Source organism: Macaca thibetana, chromosome 2 (genome assembly GCF_024542745.1).
Source record: "Macaca thibetana thibetana isolate TM-01 chromosome 2, ASM2454274v1, whole genome shotgun sequence".
Taxonomy (NCBI): Eukaryota; Metazoa; Chordata; class Mammalia; order Primates; family Cercopithecidae; genus Macaca; species Macaca thibetana.
Window position 1 is genome coordinate 3,658,636 of NC_065579.1, and position 22,969 is coordinate 3,681,604.

The window sequence follows — 22,969 nt, forward strand, 5'->3', positions numbered from 1 at the left end:
ACCAGAGTGGCCCCACCAAGCAACTGTAAAGGTCCACCTGCCCTGCCCACCTTCCAGGCCAGCATGAAGCATTAGCTAGTCCATAGAAGTGTTTCTGACAGCGGACAGTGGCTCCTCTGTCACGCATCTCAGTGGGGCCATGGCAGGGGGTGGATTCACTTAGAGGCTTCCTAGAGCGTGCAATGAGCGCTCACACCTCTATGCAGGTTTCCCTGTCATCTGGAAAGCAGGTGTCTAGGCTCCCTGGCAAAAGGCAGCTGAGGCCTCCGGGAAAGAAGAGCACAGGCAGCTTCCCTAGGGCGGCTGGGTCTGACGAGGAAGTGGAGTGGGAGGCCTGTCATGGCCAAGTTTCTGATCTGCCCTGCACACCGGAGAAAACCAGACGACCCACTCTGCAGCTCACAGCGCAGACGGAGGAACGGTGCAACGGCTCACAGGAAGACAAGTCTCAGAAGAACTTTCCAAGAATCACAGCTGTCCTTCCAGGGGCTGGGCTGTCCCGGGAGAAAGAGAGATCTGCTTCTAAGGGCCGTAAGAACTGAGGGACCGCCCCTCCTCCCAGTGAAAGACAGTCCAGCTCCAGCGTTCCTTCTAGTCTCGAGCTCACGTGATTTTCAGCGTGTTTCTGAGAAGTGACTTGGGCTCTGGGCACCGACCTATATTTAAGCAGCCCCTGGGACCATGTGCAAGCTGAGTGATGAACACCGACACAAAGCATAAATAAATGATTTCCCCATGACCCTTCTAAAGCCTTCGTCCATATAAACCTGAGCCAGTGGTCATAAAATGAAGAGAGGACAGGAGAGTAGGTACTTTTACTGTTTCGGACAAGATTTGAATCTCCAGGCCTGGCATGGTGGCTCACAGCTGTAATCTCAGCACTTTGGGAGGCTGAGGCTGGAGGATTGTTGGAGCCAAGGAGTTTGAGACCAGCCTGGGCAACATAGTGAGACTTCCATTTCTACAAAAAATAAAAAATTAGCCAGCCATGATTGCACACACCTGTAGTCCCAGCTACTCAGGAGGCTGAGGCAGGAAGATCACTGGAGCTTAGGAGTTCAAGGCTGCAGTGAGCTATGATCACATCACTGTACTCCAGCCTGAGTGACAGAGCAAGACCCTTTCTAAAAAAAAAAAAAAAAAAAAATGAATCTCCAGTGTACATGCAGACTTGGATGAGTAGGCCTGCCCCTCCACCTGTGGCAGAGTCTGCACACTTCTTCTCCAAGCCCATTTCTCCATTTCTCTTTCCTTCTGAGCACACAGCTAGACTACATTTCCCAGCTTCCCTTGCAGTGACATAAAGCCAGGAACTGAGTTCTGGCCAATGGAACGTGGGCAGAAGTTCTGTGTATCCCTTCTGGACCTGGCCCATTAAAATGTTCTAAATGATAATACACATTCTCTGTCCACTGGAGGACATTCTTTGGCCAGATGCAGATGTCCCAGAGAGAATTCCAAGACCTTAGAATAGAGATAAACACATTTTTTCTGTAAAGGGCCAGATGTAAATATTTTAGGCTTCTGAGCTACACAGTCTTTGTTGCAACTGCTGTCAGACTGCAAAAGCAGCCATAAATACATAAGTAAATGAGTGTGACTGTGTTCTAGTAAAACTTCATTTACAAACAGCTGGCATGCCCAATTTGGCCCATGACTCTTACCCTAGGAGATGGTGGAGCCACAATGTAGGAGCCTGGGTCTCTGAATGAATGCCTGGCAACCAAGAGTATTCACACTGACTCTTGCATAAGTGAAAACTAATCTTTTATTATGTCAAGCCAGTAAGAGTATGAGATTTATTAAAGCAGCTGGTAATCTCTACCCTAGTTAATTATACTCACCATATTCCATTTTTTTTCTGATGGCCAAGTGCGCAGGTCAAGAAATGGACCAATGAGGAAGAAAACTTGAATGTTTTTCTGAAATGGCCTTTAAAAGTACAGGGCTGGAGAGAGGTTGCAGGTAGGAGATTTCCAAAAACACCTCCCCACCACCAAAAAAAAAGTTCTGGAGAATGACGCTTCCTCTAGAACCTTAGTCAGGCAGCTTTGTGACTCCAGGCAGAGCCTTTGAAGAGACCCACTTTGATGGTTAAAGAGAATGAGCATCTCCTCTGTGAAGCCCTTTGTAATCACCCCTCCCTCCCTCCCTCCCTCCCTCCCTTGGGTGGGTTGGCTGCCCCTCCACTAGTTTCCTTCAATACTTTACACATAAACTGACCACGCCTTTATGTTGGATTGGTCTTACACGCTTTGTCTTTTTCTGCTGAATTACAAGCTCCATAAAAGCAAGGACTGCATCTCGTCTCCCTGCCCCCTACCTTATCCCTTAATCTTACCCCTTCCCCACACTCTCCCACCTCCCTCCAGAACCAGCACGGTGCTTGGCACACAGTAGACCTTGGAAATGTGCCTTCAGTGAAGGAGAGAACAGAAATGAATGAATGAAGACACACGCAGGTTGACAAAATTGCCTAGGTTACAGGGAGGTGGCTATATCATTTATCATTTATCATCAAACTGGGACACCCTGAGAGTGAAAGGCAGCTCTCCTGTAATTATGTGAGAACATCAGGCATAAACCAGGACTGTGCTGAGCAAATGAATCCACAGTCATCACAGCAGTAGGCATCTTTGGACCATGGTCTCCAGCAATACAGAGCATTCCCAAAGGGAATCAGTGGTTTCGATTTGTATAATCACATTTAATATTAAAAACAAACAAAGAAGAAAACTCAGAGCACAATGGAAAGGAAAGGATGATTGATCTGAAGGGTGTTTTGGCAGAGATCTGGGAGGATCAGCATAGCCCTCTCATTGCGCTATGAGTTTTCACTGATCATTTCACACCAACGCCAAGCACAATAGGTTGAGTTGACAATACAGCTCATATCCACCCTAGAGCACAGTCCCAGGCATACCCACAGAAACATACACATACACACACACACACACACACATACACACACACACACCACCGTTCTAGCAGGATAAGAGGATTCCACATGTTCTTGTGTATACTCTCTCTGCATATGTCTCCAAGAAAAACCTCAGAACCTCCACATTTCTAGAAAATAATCAGTCTGAAGAATTACTTTAAGAGGATGTGTGTCCATTTCAGGGGCATCTAGGCATCTATTTGAGAGGTAAATGAAATCACAATTGCAAATATTTGTGGAAAGTTTTGGGCAGTTGTGCGTGTGTGTGTGCTTGAGTATAGAACACTAATCACATCAGTAACACTGATACGGGCTGATAATCAAATGCTGACTAAATGAATCCCATTATATGGAACAAATAAAAATGCAGCCAGAGAGCACAGGGCAGCTGCCGTGCTCTCCTGCCACAGCTGAGGGAGGAGACTGGGCTGGAGATGGCCATGTAGCCCATGTGGATATTGAGCATTTCGGATGGAAAGTTAGCCCACAATCTTTCCACATGAAGCCTGCCATTCAAATACCCACCTACTGCTTCCTACTCTTAATAGATTACTTCATTTTTTTCGGGTTTTCCCACCTTGGGCCATGAGATATGTTTCTGAAAATCTTTCTACCCGTGGGCACACTGGCAACGTGGGCGAGCCTCACTGAAGCTCACTCAGCCAGACTGTATTCTTTCCGTGTGAATACTCCAGCAGCAACCACTCCTTTCCTGTACCGCACTTTACGAGGCACCTACTGGTCCAACATTTAGATTTTGAGCCTAAACACCACCTGAGAGAGAGTTTGATTAGGTACTACCATCTCTATTTCACAGAAAGAATTGGTGCCAAAAGGAAGCCTGCCCAAGGTCAAAGAGTTAATATGTGGGAAAACCAGCGCGGGAACTGGGTCTTAAGTGCCTTTCTCCTTAGCTGTACCTTACAGTCTCACCCACAGGAATATTTCTCCCCCGCTCCTCCGCCATCCAGCCCCCAATTCCATGTTTGTCAGGTAACGTTGGACACTTGCTAAGACCTGGGGCAGAGGAATGGAGTGGCAGATTTATCGTATATGACTGGAATCTGTTTTGATCTCATCAGTGTGGACACCACCAAAAGGATCTGACCAGCCATGGACTCTATAAATTTCCTTCATCTGCAACCACTGCTGCAGACATAAGAGAGGGAAAGCCTCATATACCTGGGTGTGTCTGTGCATCTCTTTCAGACAAGCAGCGTGGTTTGGTGCAGACACAAACAGTAGCACTGAATCACATGCTGGTCTTTCGAAGAGATGAGCTCCTCTACTGGAAATCAGGTGGTGAGCACCAGTGAGGGTTCCCCTAGGAATCAGAGCCACTGCGGGCAAGTCGACATTCAAAGATGAAGGCAGGTTTCTCCACAGGGGAAGCCTTGGGGGAGGACAGACAGAAGCTGCGGGTAAGGAACTGCTGATGGTTTTGTAGATCTGTAAATGGTACCTGGGAATCATTGGCAAGCCCTGAACTGGAACACAGAACTGAGAGAGTGCTGATGTAGGACCCAGCGTCCCTACCCACCCTCCCTCCTTGAACTCATGTGACCTTGGAAACTTCATCTTCTCTTTCTCTGGGCAGGAGTTCAGCTGCAAGATTGGAACCCTTAGGAATGTGGCTTATGTTGTTAGAAGAACATCTACAAAGTGATTAAAAGTACTCCCTGCACTGAAATATTTGCTACTGCCCACTCTGGCCTCCTCCCATCATGGTGCCTAAAAATAGCCTTAATATTTGGCCTTTTAGATCTCAAAGACTTTTAATATTCAGGAGTCCCCTACTAAACTGTCAGGTCCATGGAAAGGTCATTTAGGCGAGTGTCTGGGATATTCACTGTAGACTGAGGAACAATAGCTTGAGGTGGCAAAAATGGAGACTTTACCAGCGTGAGAACGGGGAGAGACCTGAGATTCACACACATACAACTGACCGGTGTCCCCAGGGCAGTGGGGCTCCCTGCATTGTTGCTGAGTGTCTGAAAGAGGGCAGTGTGGCATCTTAGAAAGAGACTGGGGAAAACAAAACCTGGGTTCTAATCCTGGCTCTGTTGTAAGCTTCCTGTGGCACACGCATAAGTCCTTTCCCCTCTCTGGGCCTCAGTTTCCCTATCTGTAAAATGAAAGGATTGTAACCAAGGGGTGATGAGGTTGTGTCTGGCTCTCAGGATGAAAGAGGGTACAAGATTTTGAAGTGAGCTGGTGAGTCATGATTGGCTGATCCTGGAGCAGAGGGTAGGGAGACTCCCCAATCATCAGCCAAGACCCAACTGTTTTAGAGAAGGAATCCAGGGTGGGGGTGAGTCCTGGAGCAGGAGGAGCCTGCTGCAGGACAGACAGGGAAGCATTCCCAGGCCAACAACTCACTCTTCTTCCCAGACTTCCTCAAGTGGGTCTTGGTCTCCCTTGCCAGAAGCCCCAAACACCCGGCTGCCAGATGCCCTCGTGGCCTTTGATCAGATGCTTAGGTTCTGCCAAGTTTCCTTGGACAGCACCTGGGTTGCCTCCATACTAACTTATCCCCACCGTAAAGGATTCAGGGAAAAGAGTGTAGGACTTGGAGTCAGGGGACTGTGAGTTCTGGTCCCAACTTGCTGAGTAATCTTAGGCAAGTGATTGCACTTCTCTGAGCCCTAACTTGGCCCTTGGATTCAGTGCCAGTTCCCGTTTCAGAACCCACCATGGCCTCTAAGTTTTGAGGTAATGAAAGGGATATCTACCAGGTGGTTCCTGGCTTGGCCAAGGGAATGTCACTTCCAAACCAGACGTTGGTGAAGGTCCAGGAACGTAGGTCCCGAAGACTAGCTCTGTCCTCAGTTTCTAGCCCATAGTCAGAGGCTTCTTCTGTTTTGTCCTGCTAGGGAAAGGGGGAAGGGAGAAACACTCTTGACCTTAACCTTGGCTTCTTTACGTCACAATAGTGAAAGTCTTGCTATTGTCTGACACAAGGCACCCATTTACCTGTTAGGATCCAGGGGATGGAGAGTGGAAGTGACTTGACTGACTCACACACTGAGGAAGTCTGGGGCACTCCAGGCCTGGACCCGTATCTCCCTGGCTTTCTGCCACACCGTCACATTGTTTGAGTCTTCACTGGGCACAATTTAGGGAGATTTGGGCAGTTAATTTGGGGCTGGGATGAGCAGGGATAAGACTCCAATTCCACTCAAAGTCGACTCCAAATAAACCATCCTTCTCCAAACCAGAACCACCCCTCCCTAGAAGGTCAGGGACATTCCAAGGAAATTCTTGGGAATTAAATATACCTCATGGAGAGTTGAGGAATTGAATGATTTCCAGTCTTCCCTCCTCACCAAACATATATCCTTGAAACCTTGGTTCCTACTTCTGGACAGTGACCTTGAGCTTGATTAGACCTGTTCTCCTCTCCTGGAGTGGAATCACTCCTTTACCCCTTCCTTTGCATTTCCTGAGTACCTACTAGGTGCCAGACCCTGTGTTAAGTGTGGTAAATCAGAGCTGCCTGAGACATACGCCTGTCCTTGAAGAATTCAGCCAACCAGGAAGGACACAGATGATTCATAACAATGATACAATTGCAAGAGCTTCTCCATGCACAAAATAGACCCACTCTTCTAGGATGGGGTCTTACCACACCAGATCCCAAGGGTGGGGGCAAAAGAGGACAAAGTTCCCCTGGGGGCTGCCACCCCACCCACCAGCAGCGTTCTCCCCAGGAAGACAGACGCCCAGCCTCCTCACCTCCAGCGTCATGCATCCAGTACATATTCATTCACACTTGGTTTGGGGAATGGGGGGGTTGGTGAACAACATCAGAAATAGTTCTCATCAAGCATCTACCGTGTATGAAATGAGGGAATACAAACAAGGGGGAAAGTAAGGGGAAATCCAAATGCCAGTTTCTGCCATCCCAAAGCTAACAATTTATTTATATGCCATAAAAACTGGAGGCCTAGGCTGGGCGCAGTGGCTCATGCCTATAATTCCAGTACTTTGGGAGGCCAAGGTGGGCAGATCACTTGAGATCAGGAGATCGAGACCAGCCTGGCCAACACAGCGAAACCTCACCTCTACTAAAAATTTAAAAACATAGCTGGGCGTGGTGGTACACACCTGTAATCCCAGCTACTTAGAGGCTCAGGCAGGAGAATCACTTGAACCCTGGAGGCAGAGGTTGCAGTGAGTGAAGATCACACCACTGCACTCCAGCCTGGGCAACAGAGAAAGACTCTGTCTCAAAAAATAATAATAATAAAATAACTGGAAGCCTATTAAACGCGCATCAGTCTAGGAGTTTGGACCCATGGGTCTTGGTCCCTGAGCATGCCCTGGAATTACAGGATTGGTGCTGGCTGATGCCTATGTGTTTGGTTTGATTTTCCCTTAAAGCCTGGGCTATCTTTTCTTTCAGGCAATATAAGATCTCAGCTAGGTTTGTGGAAAGGAGAAATTCAGGTGGGGAGCTGGGCCATAGGGGAATGAGGTGTGAAATGGAGAAACGGGATGGGCTAGAGATGAAGAGGAGGGGAGAAGAGGAAGCCTTCAGAAGTGTCACTCCCCATGGGGGTTAGAAACAAGGTTCTTTTCTGGTACCACCGAGCAGCTCAAGAAAGAGGAAGGAAGGAGTGCCAAGTTCCACAGCCATCTTCTCACCATTCAAACCACCAAGACGATGGTTAGTCAAGGCTGCTCCAATTGGGTCACAAGAGCTTTGGAGCCAGCAGTGGAGGTTTGGTCTAGGGGACACTGGGCCTACGCACAGGGATGAGCCAGAAGGAACAGAAACGGCCCCGGCTACTGGTAAAGCCAGATCCAGGTGTGGCTGCTGTAGTTTGGATGTGTGTTCCCCCAAATTTCATCTTGAAATTTGATCCCAGTGTTCGAAGTGGGGCCTAATGGGAGATATTGGGTCATGGAGGTGGATCCCTTATGAATAGATTAATGCTCTCCCTATGGGGAGATGGAGGCAATGAGTGAGTTCTCTCTCACTCACATGACAGCAGGTTGTTCAAAAGAGCCTGGCACTGCCCTTCTCCCCTTCTCTTACTTCCTTCCTCTTGCCATGTGATTTCTGCTCCAGTTCACCTCCTGCCATGAGTGGAAGCAGCCTGAAGCCCCACCAGAGCAGAAGCTGGCACCATGCTTCTTGTACAGCCTGAAGAACCTTAAGCCAAATAAACCTCTTTTCTTTATAAATCACCCAGCCTCGCTGGGCATGGTGGCTCATGCGTGTAATCCCAGCACTTTGGGAGGCCAAGGCGGGTGGATCACTTGAGGTCAGGAGTTCAAGACCAGCCTGACCAACATGGTGAAACCCCGTCTCTACTAAAAAAAAAATACAAAATTAGCCGGGCGAGGTGGAGGACGCCTGTATTCCCAGCTACACGGGAGGCTGAGGCAGGAAAATCACTTGAACCTGGGAGGTGGAGGTTGCGGTGAGCCAAGATCATGCTATTGCACTCGAGCCTGGGCAACAAGAGTGAAACTTTGTCTCTGAATAAATAAATAAATAAATAAATATAAATAAATCGGGGGCACCCAAGATGGCCAAATAGGAACAGCTCCAGCCTCCAGCTCCCAGCCTGAGTGACACAGAAGATGGGTGATTTCTGCATTTTCAAGGTACCAGGTTCATCTCACTGGGGTGTGTCTGACAGTCGGTGCTTGTCAGCGGGTGCAGCCCAACCAGCGAGAGCTGAAGCAGGGCGAGGCATCGCCTCACCTGGGAAGCACAAGGGGGAAGGGAATTCCTTTTCCTAGCCAAGAGAAACTGAGACACGCAACACCTGGAAAATCGTGTAACTCCCACCCTAATACTGTGCTTTACCAAGGGTCTTAGCAAATGGCACACCAGGAGATTATATCCCACACCTGGCCAGGAGGGTCCCACGCCCACAGAGCCTCCCTCATTGCCAGCACAGCAGTCTGAGATCTAACTGCAAGGTGGCAGCCAGGCTCGGGGAGGGGCACCCGCCATTGCTGAGGCTTAAGTAGATAAACAAAGCCACCAGGAAGCTCAAATTGGGTGGAGCCCACTGCAGCTCAAGGAGGCCTGCCTGCCTCTGTAGACTCCACCTCTGGGGACAGGGCATAGCTAAACGAAAAGCAGCAGAAACCTCTGCAGATGCAAATGTCCCTGTCTGACAGCTTTGAAGACAGCAGTGGTTCTCCCAGCACGGAGGCTGAGATCTGAGAATGGACAGACTGCCTGCTCAAGTGGGTCCTTGACCCCTGAGTAGCCTAACTGGGAGACATCCCCCACTAGGTGCAGACCAACACCTCACACCTCACACCTCACACCTCACACGGCTGGGTACACCTCTGAGACGAAGCTTCCAGAGCAAGAATCAGACAGCAACACTCACTGTTCAGCAATATTCTATCTTCTGCAGCCTCCACTGCTGATACCCAGGCAAACAGGGTCTGGAGTGGACCTCAAGCAAACTCCAACAGACCTGCAGCTGAGGGTCCTGTCTGTTAGAAGGAAAACTAACAAACAGAAAGGACACCCACACCAAAACCCCATCAGTATGTCACCATCATCAAAGACCAAAGGCAGATAAAACCACAAAGATGGGGAAAAAGCAGTGCAGAAAAGCTGGAAATTCAAAAAATCAGAGCGCATCTCACCCTCCAAAGGAACACAGCTCATCGCCAGCAACGGAACAAAGCTGGACGGAGAATGACTTTGATGAGTTGAGAGAAGAAGGCTTCAGTCGATCAAACTTCTCAGAGCTAAAGGAGGAACTACGTACCCAGCGCAAAGAAACTAAAAATCTTGAAAAAAGAATGGAAGAATGGATAACTACAATAATCAATGCAGAGAAGACCATAAACGAACTGATAGAGATGAAAACCATGACATGAGAACCACGTGACAAATGTACAAGCTTCAGTAACCGACTCGATCAAGTGGAAGAAAGAGTATCAGTGATTGAAGATCAAATGAGTGAAATGAAGCAAGAATAGAAATGTAGAGAAAAAAGAGTAAAAAGAAATGAACAAAGCCTCTAAGAAATATGGGATTATGTGAAAAGACCAAATCTACGTCTGATTGGTGTGCCTGAAAGTGACGGGGAAAATGGAACCAAGTTGGAAAACACTCTGCAGGATATCATCCAGGAGAACTTCCCTAATCTAGTAAGGCAGGCCAACATTCAAATTCAAGAAACACAGAGAATGCCACAAAGATACTCCTTGAGAAGAGCAACTCCAAGACACATAATTGTCAGATTCACCAAAGTTGAAATGAAGGAAAAAATGTTAAGGGCAGCCAGAGAGAAAGGTCGGGTTACCCACAAAGGGAAGCCCATCAGACTAACAGCGGATCTCTCAGCAGAAACTCTACAAGCCAGAAGAGAGTGGGGGCCAATATTTAACATTCTTAAAGAAAAGAATTTTCAACCCAGAATTTCATATCCAGGCAAATTAAGTTTCATAAGTGAAGGAGAAATAAAATTCTTTACAGACAAGCAAATGCTTAGAGATTTTGTCACCACCAGGCCTGCCCTACAAGAGATCCTGAAGGAAGTACTAAACATGGAAAGGAAAACTGGTACCAGCCATTGCAAAAACATGCCAAAATGTAAAGACCATCAATGCTAGGAAGAAACGGCATCAACTAACGAGCAAAATAACCAGCTAATATCATAATGACAGGATCGAGTTCACATATAACAATATTAACCTTAAATGTAAATAGACTAAATGGTCCAATTAAAAGACACAGACTCGCAAATTGGATAAAGAGTCAGACCCATCAGTTTGCTATATTCAGGAGACCCATCTCATATGCAGAGACACACATAGGCTCAAAATAAAGGGATGGAGGAAGATCTACCAAGCAAATGGAAAACAAAAAAAAGCAAGGGTTGCAATCCTAGTCTCTGATAAAACAGACTTTAAACCATCAAAGATCAAAAGAGACAAAGAAGGCCATTACATAATGGTAAAGGGATCAATTCATCAGGAAGAGCTAACTATCCTAAATATATATGCACCCAATACAGGAGCACCCAGATTCATAAAGCACATCCTTAGAGACTTACAAAGAGACTTAGACTCCCATACAATAATAATGGGAGACTTTAACACCCCACTGTCAACATTAGATCAACGAGACAGAAAGTTAACAAGGATATCCAGGAATTGAACTCAATTCTGCACCAAGCGGACCTAATAGACATCTACAGAACTCTCCACCCCAAATCAACAGAATATACATTTTTCTCAGCACCACATTGCACTTATTCCAAAATTGACCACATAGTTGGAAGTAAAGCACTCCTCAGCAAATGTAAAAGAACAGAAGTTATAACAAACTGTCTCTCAGCCCGCAATGCAATTAAACTACAACTCAGGACTAAGAAACTCAATCAAAACCACTCAACTACATGGAAACTGAACAACCTGCTCCTGAATGACTACTGGGTACATAACGAAATGAAGGCAGAAATAAAGATGTTCTTTGAAACCAATGAGAACCAAGATACAACATACCAGAATCTCTGGGACACATTTAAAGCAGTGTGTAGAGGGAAATTTATAGCACTGAATGCCCACAAGAGAAAGCAGGAAAGATCTAAAATTGACACCCTAACATCACAATTAAAAGAACTAGAGAAGCAAGAGCACACACATTCAAAAGCTAGCAGAAGGCAAGAAATCACTAAGATCAGAGCAGAACTGAAGGAGATAGAGAGACACAAAAAACCCTCCAAAAAATCAATGAATCCAGGAGTTGGTTTTTTGAAAAGATCAACAAAATTGATAGACCGCTAGCAAGACTAATAAAGAAGAAAAGAGAGAAGAATCAAATAGATGCAATAAAAAATGATAAAGGGGATATCACCACCGACCCCACAGAAATACAAACTACCATCAGAGAATACTATAAACACCTCTACGCAAATAAACTAGAAAACCTAGAAGAAATGGATAATTTCCTGGATACTTACACTCTCCCAAGACTAAACCAGGAAGAAGTTGAATCCCTGAATAGACCAACAGCAGGCTCTGAAATTGAGGCAATAGCCTACCAATCAAAAAAAGTCCAGGACCAGACAGATTCACAGCCGAATTCTACCAGAGGTACAAGGAGGAGCTGGTACCATTCCTTCTGAAACTATTCCAATCAACAGAAAAAGAGGGAATCCTCCCTAACTCATTTTATGAGGCCAACATCATCCTGATACCAAAGCCTGGCAGAGACACAACAAAAAAAGAGAATTTTAGACTAATATGCCTGGTGAACATCAATGCAAAAATCCTCAATAAAATACTGGCAAACGGAATCCAGCAGCACATCAAAAAGCTTATCCACCATGATCAAGTGGGCTTCATTCCTGGGATGCAAGGCTGGTTCAACATATGCGAATCAATAAACGTAATCCAGCATATAAACAGAACCAAAGACAAAAACCACATGATTATCTCAATAGATGCAGAAAAGGGCTTTGACAAAATTCAACAGCCCTTCGTGCTAAAAACTCTCAATAGATTCGGTATTGATGGAACATATCTCAAAATAATAAGACCTATTTATGACAAACCCACAGCCAATATCATACTGAATGGGCAAAAACTAGAAGCATTCCCTTTGAAAACTGACAAGAGACAGGGATGCCCTCTCTCACCACTCCTATTCAACATAGTGTTGGAAGTTCTGGCTAGGGCAATCAGGCAAGAGAAAGAAATCAAGGGTATTCAGTTAGGAAAAGAAGAAGTCAAATTGTCCCTGTTTGCAGATGACATGATTGTAAATTTAGAAAACCCCATCGTCTCAGCCCAAAATCTCCTTCAGCTGATAAGCAACTTCAGCAGACTCTCAGGATACAAAATCAATGTGCAAAAATCACAAGCATTCTTATACACCAGTAACAGACAAACAGAGAACCAAATCATGAATGAACTCCCATTCACAATTGCTTCAAAGAGAATAAAATACCTAGGAATCCAGCTTACAAGGGATGTAAAGGACCTCTTCAAGGAGAACTACAAACCACTGTTCAGTGAAATAAAAGAGGACACAAACAAATGGAAGGACATACCATGCTCATGGATAGGAAGAATCAATATCGTGAAAATGGCCATATTGCCCAAGGTAATTTATAGATTCAATGCCATCCCCATTAAGCTACCAATGACTTTCTTCACAGAATTGGAAAAAAAACTGCTCTAAAGTTCACATGGAACCAAAAAAGACCCTGTATTGCCAAGACAATCATAAGCAAAAAGAACAAAGCTGGAGGCATCATGCTACCTGACTTCAAACTATACTACAAGGCTACAGTAACCAAAACAGCATGGTACTGGTACCAAAACAGAGATATAGACCAATGGAACAGAACAGAGCCCTCAGAAATAATACTACACATCTACAGCCGTCTGATCTTTGACAAACCTGACAAAAACAAGAAATGGGGAAAGGATTCCCTATTTAATAAATGGTGCTGGGAAAATTGGGTAGCCATAAGTAGAAAGCTGAAACTGGATCCTTTCCTTACTCCTTATATGAAAATTAATTCAAGATGGATTAGAGACTTAAATGTTAGAACTAAAACTATAAAAACCCTAGAAGAAAACCTAGGCAATACCCTTCAGGACATAGGCATGGGCAAGGACTTCATGTCTAAAACACCAAAAGCAACGGCAACAAAAGTCAAAATTGACAAATGGGACCTAATTAAACTAAAGAGCTTCCGCACAGCAGAAGAAACTACCATCAGAGTGAACAGGCAACCTACAGAATGGGAGAAAATTTTTGCAATCTACTCATCTGACAAAGGGCTAATATCCAGAACCTACAAAGAACTCAAACAAATTTACAAGAAAAAAACAAACAACCCCATCAAAAAGTGAGCAAAGGATATGAACAAACACTTCTCGAAAGAAGACATTCATACAGCCAACACACACATGAAAAAATGCTCATCATCACTCACCATCAGAGAAATGCAAATCAAAACCACAATGAGATACCATCTCACACCAGTTAGAATGGCAATCATTAAAAAGTCAGGAAACAACAGGTGCTGGAGAGGATGTGGAGAAATAGGAACACTTTTACACTGTTGGTGGGACTGTAAACTAGTTCAACCATTGTGGAAAACAGTGTGCCAATTCCTCAAGGATCTAAAACTGAAATACCATTTGACCCAGCCATCCCATTACTGGGTATATACCCAAAGGATTATAAATCATGCTGCTATGAAGACACATGCACACGTATGTTTATTGCGGCACTATTCACAATAGCAAAGACTTGGAATCAACCCAAATGTCCATCAGTGACAGACTGGATTAAGAAAATGTGGCACATATACACCATGGAATACTATGCAGCCATAAAAAAGGATGAGTTCATGTCCTTTGTAGGGATATGGAGGCAGCTGGAAACCATCATTCTCAGCAAACTATCGCAAGAACAGAAAACCAAAAACCACATGTTCTCACTCATAGGTGGGAATTGAACAATGAGATCACTTGGACACAGGAAGGGGAACATCACACACCGGGTCCTATTGTGGGGAGGGGGGAAGGAGGAGGGATAGCATTAGGAAATATACTTAATGTAAATGACGAGTTAATGGGTGCAGCACACCAACATGGCACATGTATACATATGTAACAAACCTGCACATTGTGCACATGTACCCTAGAACTTAAAGTATAATAAAAATAATAATAATGTTTGGATAATAATGGTTAAAAAAAATAATAAAAAATAAATAAATAAATAACCCAGCCTCGGGTATTCCTTTATAGCAATATTAAATGGACTAAGACAGTGGCCATGTGCAACAAGCCTGGAGCAGAGAGTGCAGAGCGCCCTGGGCCGAGCACCCTCCTGGCTGCCTGGAGCCCTGAGTAGTTGCCCATGTGTCAGCCATGGCTCCTACCCCAGCAGTCCCTGCACATTTCTAGCTCTGTCATGCATCACTCACCAGCAGATGCTGGACTACTGATGCATACCACACAGAGGAAAGAGTTCTACTTATTAAATTACTAAATCCTGTTAGAAAAGACAGCAACTTGCTCCTAATAGAATTTGCATGTTTCTCATAATCCTTGGCAACTCCAGTGAGATTTTTAAATCTCCAATTTGGTGCCAGGGGTAGATTCTACCAACCAGTGGTCTCTCTCTTCACAGGCAGAACCCTCAAAAACAGTTCTGTCCCCTGGGAAAGCATTGTGCTTTCTTAGTGTAACAGAGCCTTTTTAATTTGTTTAAAATCTGTTCTGCTGACTGTGGGGCAGCGAGAGGTGTTTCTTTAGGGAAACCATGTATGTGCACACACACGTGTGTGTGGAGGGGGTTCTCTGAAGCTGTAATAGTTGGGAGGGTATGAAACACTACTGTTTATTTTATGCCATTTTATTCCTCCCACCTTCCTGCTCACATATGCAACAAATGGTAGAAGTGAACCTGGGATGTTTGTGCTGTGAGAAGTGGATGAATGCCTCCTCCCCGACTCACACTGCCTCCCCTGGGCGACTGCACACCGCCGGAAGCCACTCTGTTTCTCATGCAGTCAACACTGCATTGTTGAACATGGAGCATGACCTAGGCTGGGAAAGAATGTGGAAAGTGTCTCACTGCATTTAAAGTACCATCAGGTTAAGTCATGAAGAAACAAGAGCCTCACTTTGCAAGAAGGAAAAGCTAAATTTGATGAGTAAACCAGACTTCAGGTGTTTTCTGGAAAGTGTATTTTAGCTAATGACTTAGCTTTGCTTTTGTTGCTCCGTTCTTTTCCCTCTGAGCTCCAAGAGCAAAGTAGTTTTAGGGTCTTTCTTTTATTTTCATTCAAAACATCTCTTCTTACTCTAGTGATATCATCCCTGGAAGACTGAGAAGCAAGAGGTGAATCACGTGTCACCTTCGCATCTCTTCTAGAATTACATCAGTCAGAGCTCCGGGGTGCAGTGGGGATTGATGCCAAAAAGCAGAGGGGAGGAAGGAGAGATGGGGAGGGCACAGACGGAGGAGGAAGGGAGCTGGCTCTTTCCAGCCTGCTTATTTTCTTCTTCCTCCTCCTCAGCCTTCAAGTCCCCCTTCCTATTTATAAATCACGTAAGAGGAAATGTCAGACTTTAAAGAGATGGCTGCTTTATATTTATTGATGGTGTTGGTTTCAATGCCATTTGCCTGAACTTTTGGACCAATCACCACATGCCTATCAGTCACAGATGAAAGCCAACACTGGTATTCTCACAGGACACTGACACTAGATAAGAATGAAGATGCACAGACCCTGCCTGCCTCCCAAGTATTAGCCATATTATCTTCACTCTGTCTCACCTCTTCATTGGTTTCAAACAGCAGAGGAACTTGGCTATGCATGGGAATAATTTCAAATGTGAAATATAGTCACACAGGCTAGTGATGGCCCACACAGCCCTCTGCGTATCAGGTGAGCGCACTGGTGTGGAAGGGCTGGGATGGGTGGAAGGGCTGGGATGGGTGGAAGGGCTGGGATGGGTGGAAGGGCTGGGATGGGTGGGTGGGCTGAGACTGGACTTTCCTGGCCTCTCTCTAGCTGGGGTTTTTAATGTCATTCAATGATGTGTATCTGAGGTATCAGGGAGAGGGATCGGGGCTCACAACCAAGCCAAAATACAATAGATTCAAAGGCCTGGACCTTGTCTAATGCCCTTAAGAAGAGACTGAATTTTTTTTTTTTTGTAATGTTTGTAATGTTTTCCACTCAGCCGGGTGCAGTGGCTGACGCCTGTAATCCCAGCACTTTGGGAGGCTGAGGTGGGCAGATCATCTGAGGTCGGGAGTTCGAGACCAGCCTGACCAACATGGAGAAACCCAGTCTCTACTAAAAATACAAGATTAGCCAGGCATGGTGGCGCATGCCTGTAACCCCAGCTACAGGAGAATTGCTTGAACCCAGGAGGTGGAGGTTACGGTGAGCTGAGATCGCGCCACCAAACTCCAGCCTGGGTGACAAGAGCGAAACTCTGTCTCAAAAAGAAAAAAAAAAGATATATATATATATATTTTTTCCACTCGCCCCCTTTGCTTTTCTTTCTTAAAGATAGTTCTATGCCTGAACCATTCCCGTTAATTAGGAAAAAAATCTTTCACCCCACTTTCCTCTATGGTTCAGTGAATTCCAGACTCCTTAGGATTTCTAGGTCTAGCTGCTTGGAACATATTTATGATGAAAACAAAGCAAAGTGGCCTCAGGACACCAGGGAAGGCCAGGAGTGAGATCCATTTCTGCAACACAGGAAGAGAGGCCCGAAGGGGCAAAAGGAAAATATAATTTGCAGAAGGCACAGTTTTGGCAGCATCTTATTACAACTTCCAGCTGATCGGGTGTAGCCAAACTAGAGACATCTGTTTGGAGTTTACAACAGAAACAAACACACAGAAAGCATGAAAGCGCTGAAACATGCACACCCAGACCGCGCTCTAACAGCTCCTCTCCACCTCGACCTTCGCGCTATCCCCCCACTGGGTCACGCTGGGTTGTAGAAGGGAAGGAAATGGGCTCTGCAGCCTGCCCAGCCACCCGCCCACCTGCACCATGACTCACTCACACCAGGATCGGAACTTGTCAACTTTTCTCTCTACTTGGTTTTCCTCCCAGGAAAAACAGAGATGGCCCCACTCCTCAGAGAACTCCTCTTTAGGTTTCTAGTTCATCTTTAAAGCTCCCTGAGCTGTTTGTAATGGAAAAGATAAGGTAGTCTCCTTACGCTTGATTACTAGCATGGCCCACAGAAGGAGGTGGTAAAATCTCGGCAGACCTGGAAGTCACTCCTCCAAAAATAATCTCACAGGTCTGAGAGTGTGATATGGAGCTCACTCTGGCCTCTCCAAAAGACCAGAAAAAGACCACACTCCCAAAACTTAAATTAGTGAAAAATACAGGATAATACATGAAAAGGCTGGTCCCAGACCCAGCACCCGGAGTTGTGGAGGTCCAGGAAGGCCCCAGATGGCGCATAAAGTGGACCTTCCTTTCCTAATTCTCTCCAAGCACAAGAAAGGCCAAAGACTGTCCTATGACACCATCCCAGGGTAGGACACAGCGTCTCCCACCCCAACGCAGCAGTTCCAGACGCTCACCTGTTCTGTTAAATTTTCCTCTTTATTCTCTCCCCACTGGCGTGCAAACAGAACCAGAACAGTGCTACTTTTAAAAAATAACAAAATGTTTTATACACATTTCTGTATATACAACTGAACAACATTTTACATGTTTCTTTTGCACAGCAAAAGATATAAACATTCAGCTCTGAGAACACAGTTATGTACAGAAAAAAGTCAAAAATACTTCACAACAGTGCAAAAATATTTTACACAGTATCATGGAGTGAGATCGTTTCAGCAAGAGGAAGGGCGTGTGTGTGTTTCTAAAGGAAAACTCCTTTTTAAGATATTAGATGTCTTTAACTGTAAACAAAATGCAATTCTCCTTCATCTCCCCCCACCCCCCAAACAGTTATGTGAGGAATTTGGCAAAATTTCAGGGGTCTGAGTCTGAGGTAAACAGCCGGAGTTCTTAAACCAAAAAGAACCGAGGGCTAAAGGGTTGCATAAAGCCTCAAACACCTTGAGAGCAGTTTTTTTAAAATGAGATGTCAGTGACAGCGCAGGGCCTCTCCCAGGGGGTAGGAGGAGGAAGTGAACCCCTCCTCCTCAGGCCCCAGTGCCCCACAAACAGGAAACTGGCCAGGCACCTACGGCCTGAGACCAGCAACTTCAGCCAGCCTTCCCTCACCCGTACCCCAGAGGGCTGCCTCTCTCTCCCTCCTAGCGGGGCTTTCCCCTCTCACATCTCCCCGCATCCCCACGCGCAATAGAGCCAGAAGTGCTGGGGCGCGAGCGGGGGCGGGGAGGTAGGGGGAAGCGGTCAGGGAGAACGCCGGGCCTGGGCTCCAAGTGTAGGTATGGGCCCCAAATGCCCCATTTTCCCTTTCCTGGGGCGGGCAAGGGACAGGGAGGTTGTCGGGACCACGGATGGGTAGCCACGTTGGAGCGCCGGCGACGCGCGGAGCTCAGCCCGAGTGGGGCTCGTCTGCACTGGCGCCGTCGGCCTGGCCGGACGAGTCCCCGGCGGTGGCGGAGGTGGCGTCAGGGCCCCCGCCCTCGATGGAGCTCTCGCTGCCCGTGCTGTCGCCCGACAGCAGGCGCGTCACCCGCAAGTCGGCCTGCAGGGTGCGCACGTCGTTGCCGAAGCTGAGCTCGCCCAGGTCGCTAATAAGTTGCGACAGCTCAGCCTTCATGTCGGAGGCACTGCCCAGCAGCAGAGGCGGCGGCCCGGCCCCGGGGCCCAGGGAGCCCCCGCCGCCCCCTAGCGCCTCCCCACGGCCATTCTCCAGAGTGTCCAACAAGTCCCCGCACTCAAAGTGCATGGCGACCACCAGCGCCCGCTGCGCCTCGGCCTCCTCTGCTGGATCTCCCTCTGCCGCATGGTTCTCCTCTTCCTCCGGGCAGCCCTCGGGGTGCTCCTCTTCCTCTTCTTCCTCCTGCAGCTCCTGCTCCTGTTGTTCCCCAAGCAGGTCCTCGGTGATGGAGCCGAGCTTGGGCGCACTGCGGCTGCGCTCCACTGGCGGTTTATAGCAGCAGGGTCCGTGCAGGAGCAGCTTGCGCAGCGGTACTAGCGGGATGGTGTGTGCGCCCACCAGCTCCTGCTGCTGGTGACGCGCGTCGTCCCGCCGCTTGAGGCGTTTAAATTCCGCCAGCGCGTTGGCCGACGTCTGGTAGAGCAGCAGGGCCATAGCCTGCGCCTTTTCGGGCTTGGACACCAGCACGGCGTGGCAGCGCAGCATCACGGCCTTGTGCTTCAGCTCGTGCCGGTACACCCAGGCGAAGACCTTGGGCAGCCGCGCGTCCGCCACGCAGTAGGTGACGCGGTGTAGCAGGTAGAGGTGGCCCGGGCGGCGCAGCGCGCGCTCCTCGGCGTGCACCATGCGGATACCCTGCGCACTCACTGTCAGCTTCATCTTGGTGCCCTGACGGCCCGCCTCGCTCTTGCTCCAGATCTTGCCCACAGCAAGGTCGGTGCAGCCGTCGCCGCGCGCCTGGATGGTTGTGGCATTACCCAGGTAGAGCACGGTGTAAGTTGGGTCCTCGCTGGTGATGTGCAGCTTCTTGCGCTTGGAGCGGAACATGCTGCCCACCCGGCTAAGCGCGCCTTCGGGGCACGCCCGCGCCAAAGAGCTGAGCGCCGAGTAGTGCAGGCTCACAGCGTAGCCCTTGGGCTTGGACGCCTGCCGCGGCGGCGCCTCGGCCAGCAGCTCGAACTTGTGCTTCTTCCACGGTAGCATCTCCGGAGGGCGCCCCGGCGCAGCTGGGCGGCGGCGGCGGAGCGCCGGGTGCGAGGCCCGCTGAGCCACCGGCCCCTGCCGGGCTCGGCCCGGGCAAGATCGAAGAATAAAACTACTGGGAGCGGCCCAGTGGTAGGGAGTTGGGGGGAGGGGAGGAGACAGAGTGCTTAGGAACCCCGCAGGGGGTGGGGGTAAATTTTCTAAAAAAGAAAATATTCAGCTTCGAGTGTGCAAAAAAGGTTGAGGGGGGGAGGGACACACGCGCACACAGAATTACCCCAGCCTGGGCAAGGGCGAGGGCAAAGAGTCTCAGGCAAGCAACAAAATGCGAGGGAGAGAGAACGAGCGTGGAGTGGAAAATGTCAGGAAAAAAGCTAGAAGCGCGCGTGCAAATAAATAAAGAGAGCCCCGTAAACAGCACCCGGGATGGTGCGAGAATAATGCGGGAACTCCTCGGCGAACGTGAAGAGGATCCCCTAACACACACAACCCCCAGGACTGGGGCCAAAACCCGCGGAAACTCTACAGTGACTGTGCCCAGGGGCCGGTGCTCCCCACCTCCGAGGGGTGCTGGAGACGGAGAGCCCCTCCGCTGGGCTGGTCTCAGAATCAGCAGCTCGCCCAAAGTGCTGTCGGATGCTGGGTCCGGCTGGCCGCGGCTGGCCCCGCGCAGCAGTCCCGCAGGGACTCACTGCATCTTCGCTCTGCCGGGGACTCGCGCTCGGCCCGCTCACTGTCCGGGCTGGTTTGGCCGAGACAGCGCTGGGCTCCGAGGGCAGGGGGCGAGCATGGCCGGGTCCGGGGACCACCGCTACCTCATTTCTTCCCTCGAGGCGGTGTCCAGCTCCGCTCCTGGGCTCTCCACGGTCTGCTGCCCGCCTTTGCAGCGCGCCCTCTCCGGTGCTGCGAGCGGTGGTGGCCGGCTCGCCTGCCTCACATCCTTGCCGTCCGGGAGGAAGATCTCGGGTAAATATAGGCCGGCGCGAACCATTCGCCGCGCGGGGACAGGGGAGGAGCAGAGAAGAGGATCTGTTTGGGGCTCAGACGCCGGACGGATTCCTGGTCTCTTAAAGGGACCGGGTGACAGCCATTGGTCAAGGGAGCGGGGAGACCGGTCCAATCCGGCAATTACATCCCAAATTTACCAGCACCTCTTTTGTCTACGGAAATCACTGGGACCTGGGGTTACCCCGCAGCAAAAAGACTTGAATCCTGACACTCCACCCCCAGGCTGAATTGCAACTCGCTGAATACATGTACGTCTAGATCGAAACTTCTGAGGGAGGTGGCAGAAGATGAGACTACAGATTATAATTTCCTGTGCAAAAAGTTTGGGAAAATAGTGGTTTCTTCCTTGTGTGGCGGCTTTATGAGAATGACTGGGTGCTGTTTAATATTATTTTCAGAATTGTGTTCCATTAAAGAAAAGAGAGGTGCACAGAAAACACAAGGCTCATCTCTCACTATCTTGAGCTCGTATTCACAGGTAAGCAGCAGACAGTGTAAAGTGAGGTGAGTGGTAACATGACTGGGGTGACTACTGTAGAATATCATCAATGAATAAGGCGCTTCCCCATCCGAACCCCAGCAAGACCCGCTCCTGCTGTCGGGCCTCAGGGTAGAGCAATTTTCTGAGATACACACAATTTCTAAGTAATGCTCGTGTGTAGTTAGGACTTAGTTTACTTTGGCAAGCCGGTTGTGTGGTGTCATTATATCATGGACATATTTTGGATGAGAATTCCTAGTAAAAATTCAAATGCTATTTTTTATTTGAGTGACAAATAATGCTTGGCCACCCTCCAATGGGAGTGATAATTGCATCAGTATTGCTTTTATCATGTGCCAACTGGACAGTGTAGTTGTCCTCTGACCGGCTTGACCCTTAGCCAGTAACTCGTTTCTGGGCCCTTGAAACAGCCCGCTTGCCTCTATAGTATGGTCAGTCAAAGCAAAAAGACTTATAGCTGGAGTGGGATAAATGTCCGAATGATCCTGCATCAAACTCCCAGCCCGGTCCTGGAGGAGGACAGCGATCCCTTCCCACCATCCCAGTCCACCGGGGATCTTTGAGGTCTCTGGCTTCCACGCCACGTCTTCATGCCAGAGTCACTGCAACTACTCCTGGAAATTCCCTTGGGATATTCCAACAAAATAAAACTGATCCCTGCCCATCCTCTACCTTTGCCAACTTTTGACCTTCCTTTCAACTCTGAGTTTTCTCAAGAGTCACTGGTGCTGAGTTTCCATTTAAGTTACTTTTCTGACTACCTTTTGGTGCCAGGCCCTGAGCTAGGAGCAGACGGGATTCCTGCCTCCTAGTTCAATGAAGGTTGTAAACTCTACCCAACTCTGGGCTTCCACTGGACTTTGGGTTCTCTGCAAGTACCCTGTATCCCCAGTGTGGTACAAATAGGCACTCAATAACTAGAATTAATGAGCAAGATATGCATGTGGACAAGAAGACAGAGTGGGCTGAACGCTATGAGAAAGACTCAAAGCACTATGAGAAGCTGGAGGAAGAAAGCATTCATTGTGACTAGGAAGATCAGAAAAGGCTTCATGGAGGTGGTGACCTTTGAAAGATGAACAGAATTTATCCAAACAGGAAAAGACTGAAGGACTTTCTGGGTATAGAGGGCAGCAAAATTACAGAAGCATGAAAATGCATGCATAAGGCCAGGCACGGTGGCTCATGCCTGTAATCCCAGCATTTTGGGAGGCCGAGGTGGGTGGATCACT

At 48.0% G+C, this 22,969-nt stretch overlaps 1 protein-coding gene and 1 long non-coding RNA gene across 2 annotated transcripts in view; both read right to left on the bottom strand.

Annotated features, from left to right (window-relative positions):
• LOC126948000 (uncharacterized) overlaps nt 1-22,969 on the bottom strand; it is a 148,625-nt gene that overhangs the window by 114,142 nt on the left and 11,514 nt on the right. The gene's annotated exons all lie outside the window — the stretch shown is intronic.
• Nucleotides 18,027-20,340, bottom strand: FAM43A (family with sequence similarity 43 member A). The gene has a single exon (XM_050779187.1). The coding sequence runs from the start codon at nt 20,225-20,227 to the stop codon at nt 18,956-18,958; it is 1,272 nt and encodes a 423-aa protein (XP_050635144.1). The 5' UTR covers nt 20,228-20,340; the 3' UTR covers nt 18,027-18,955.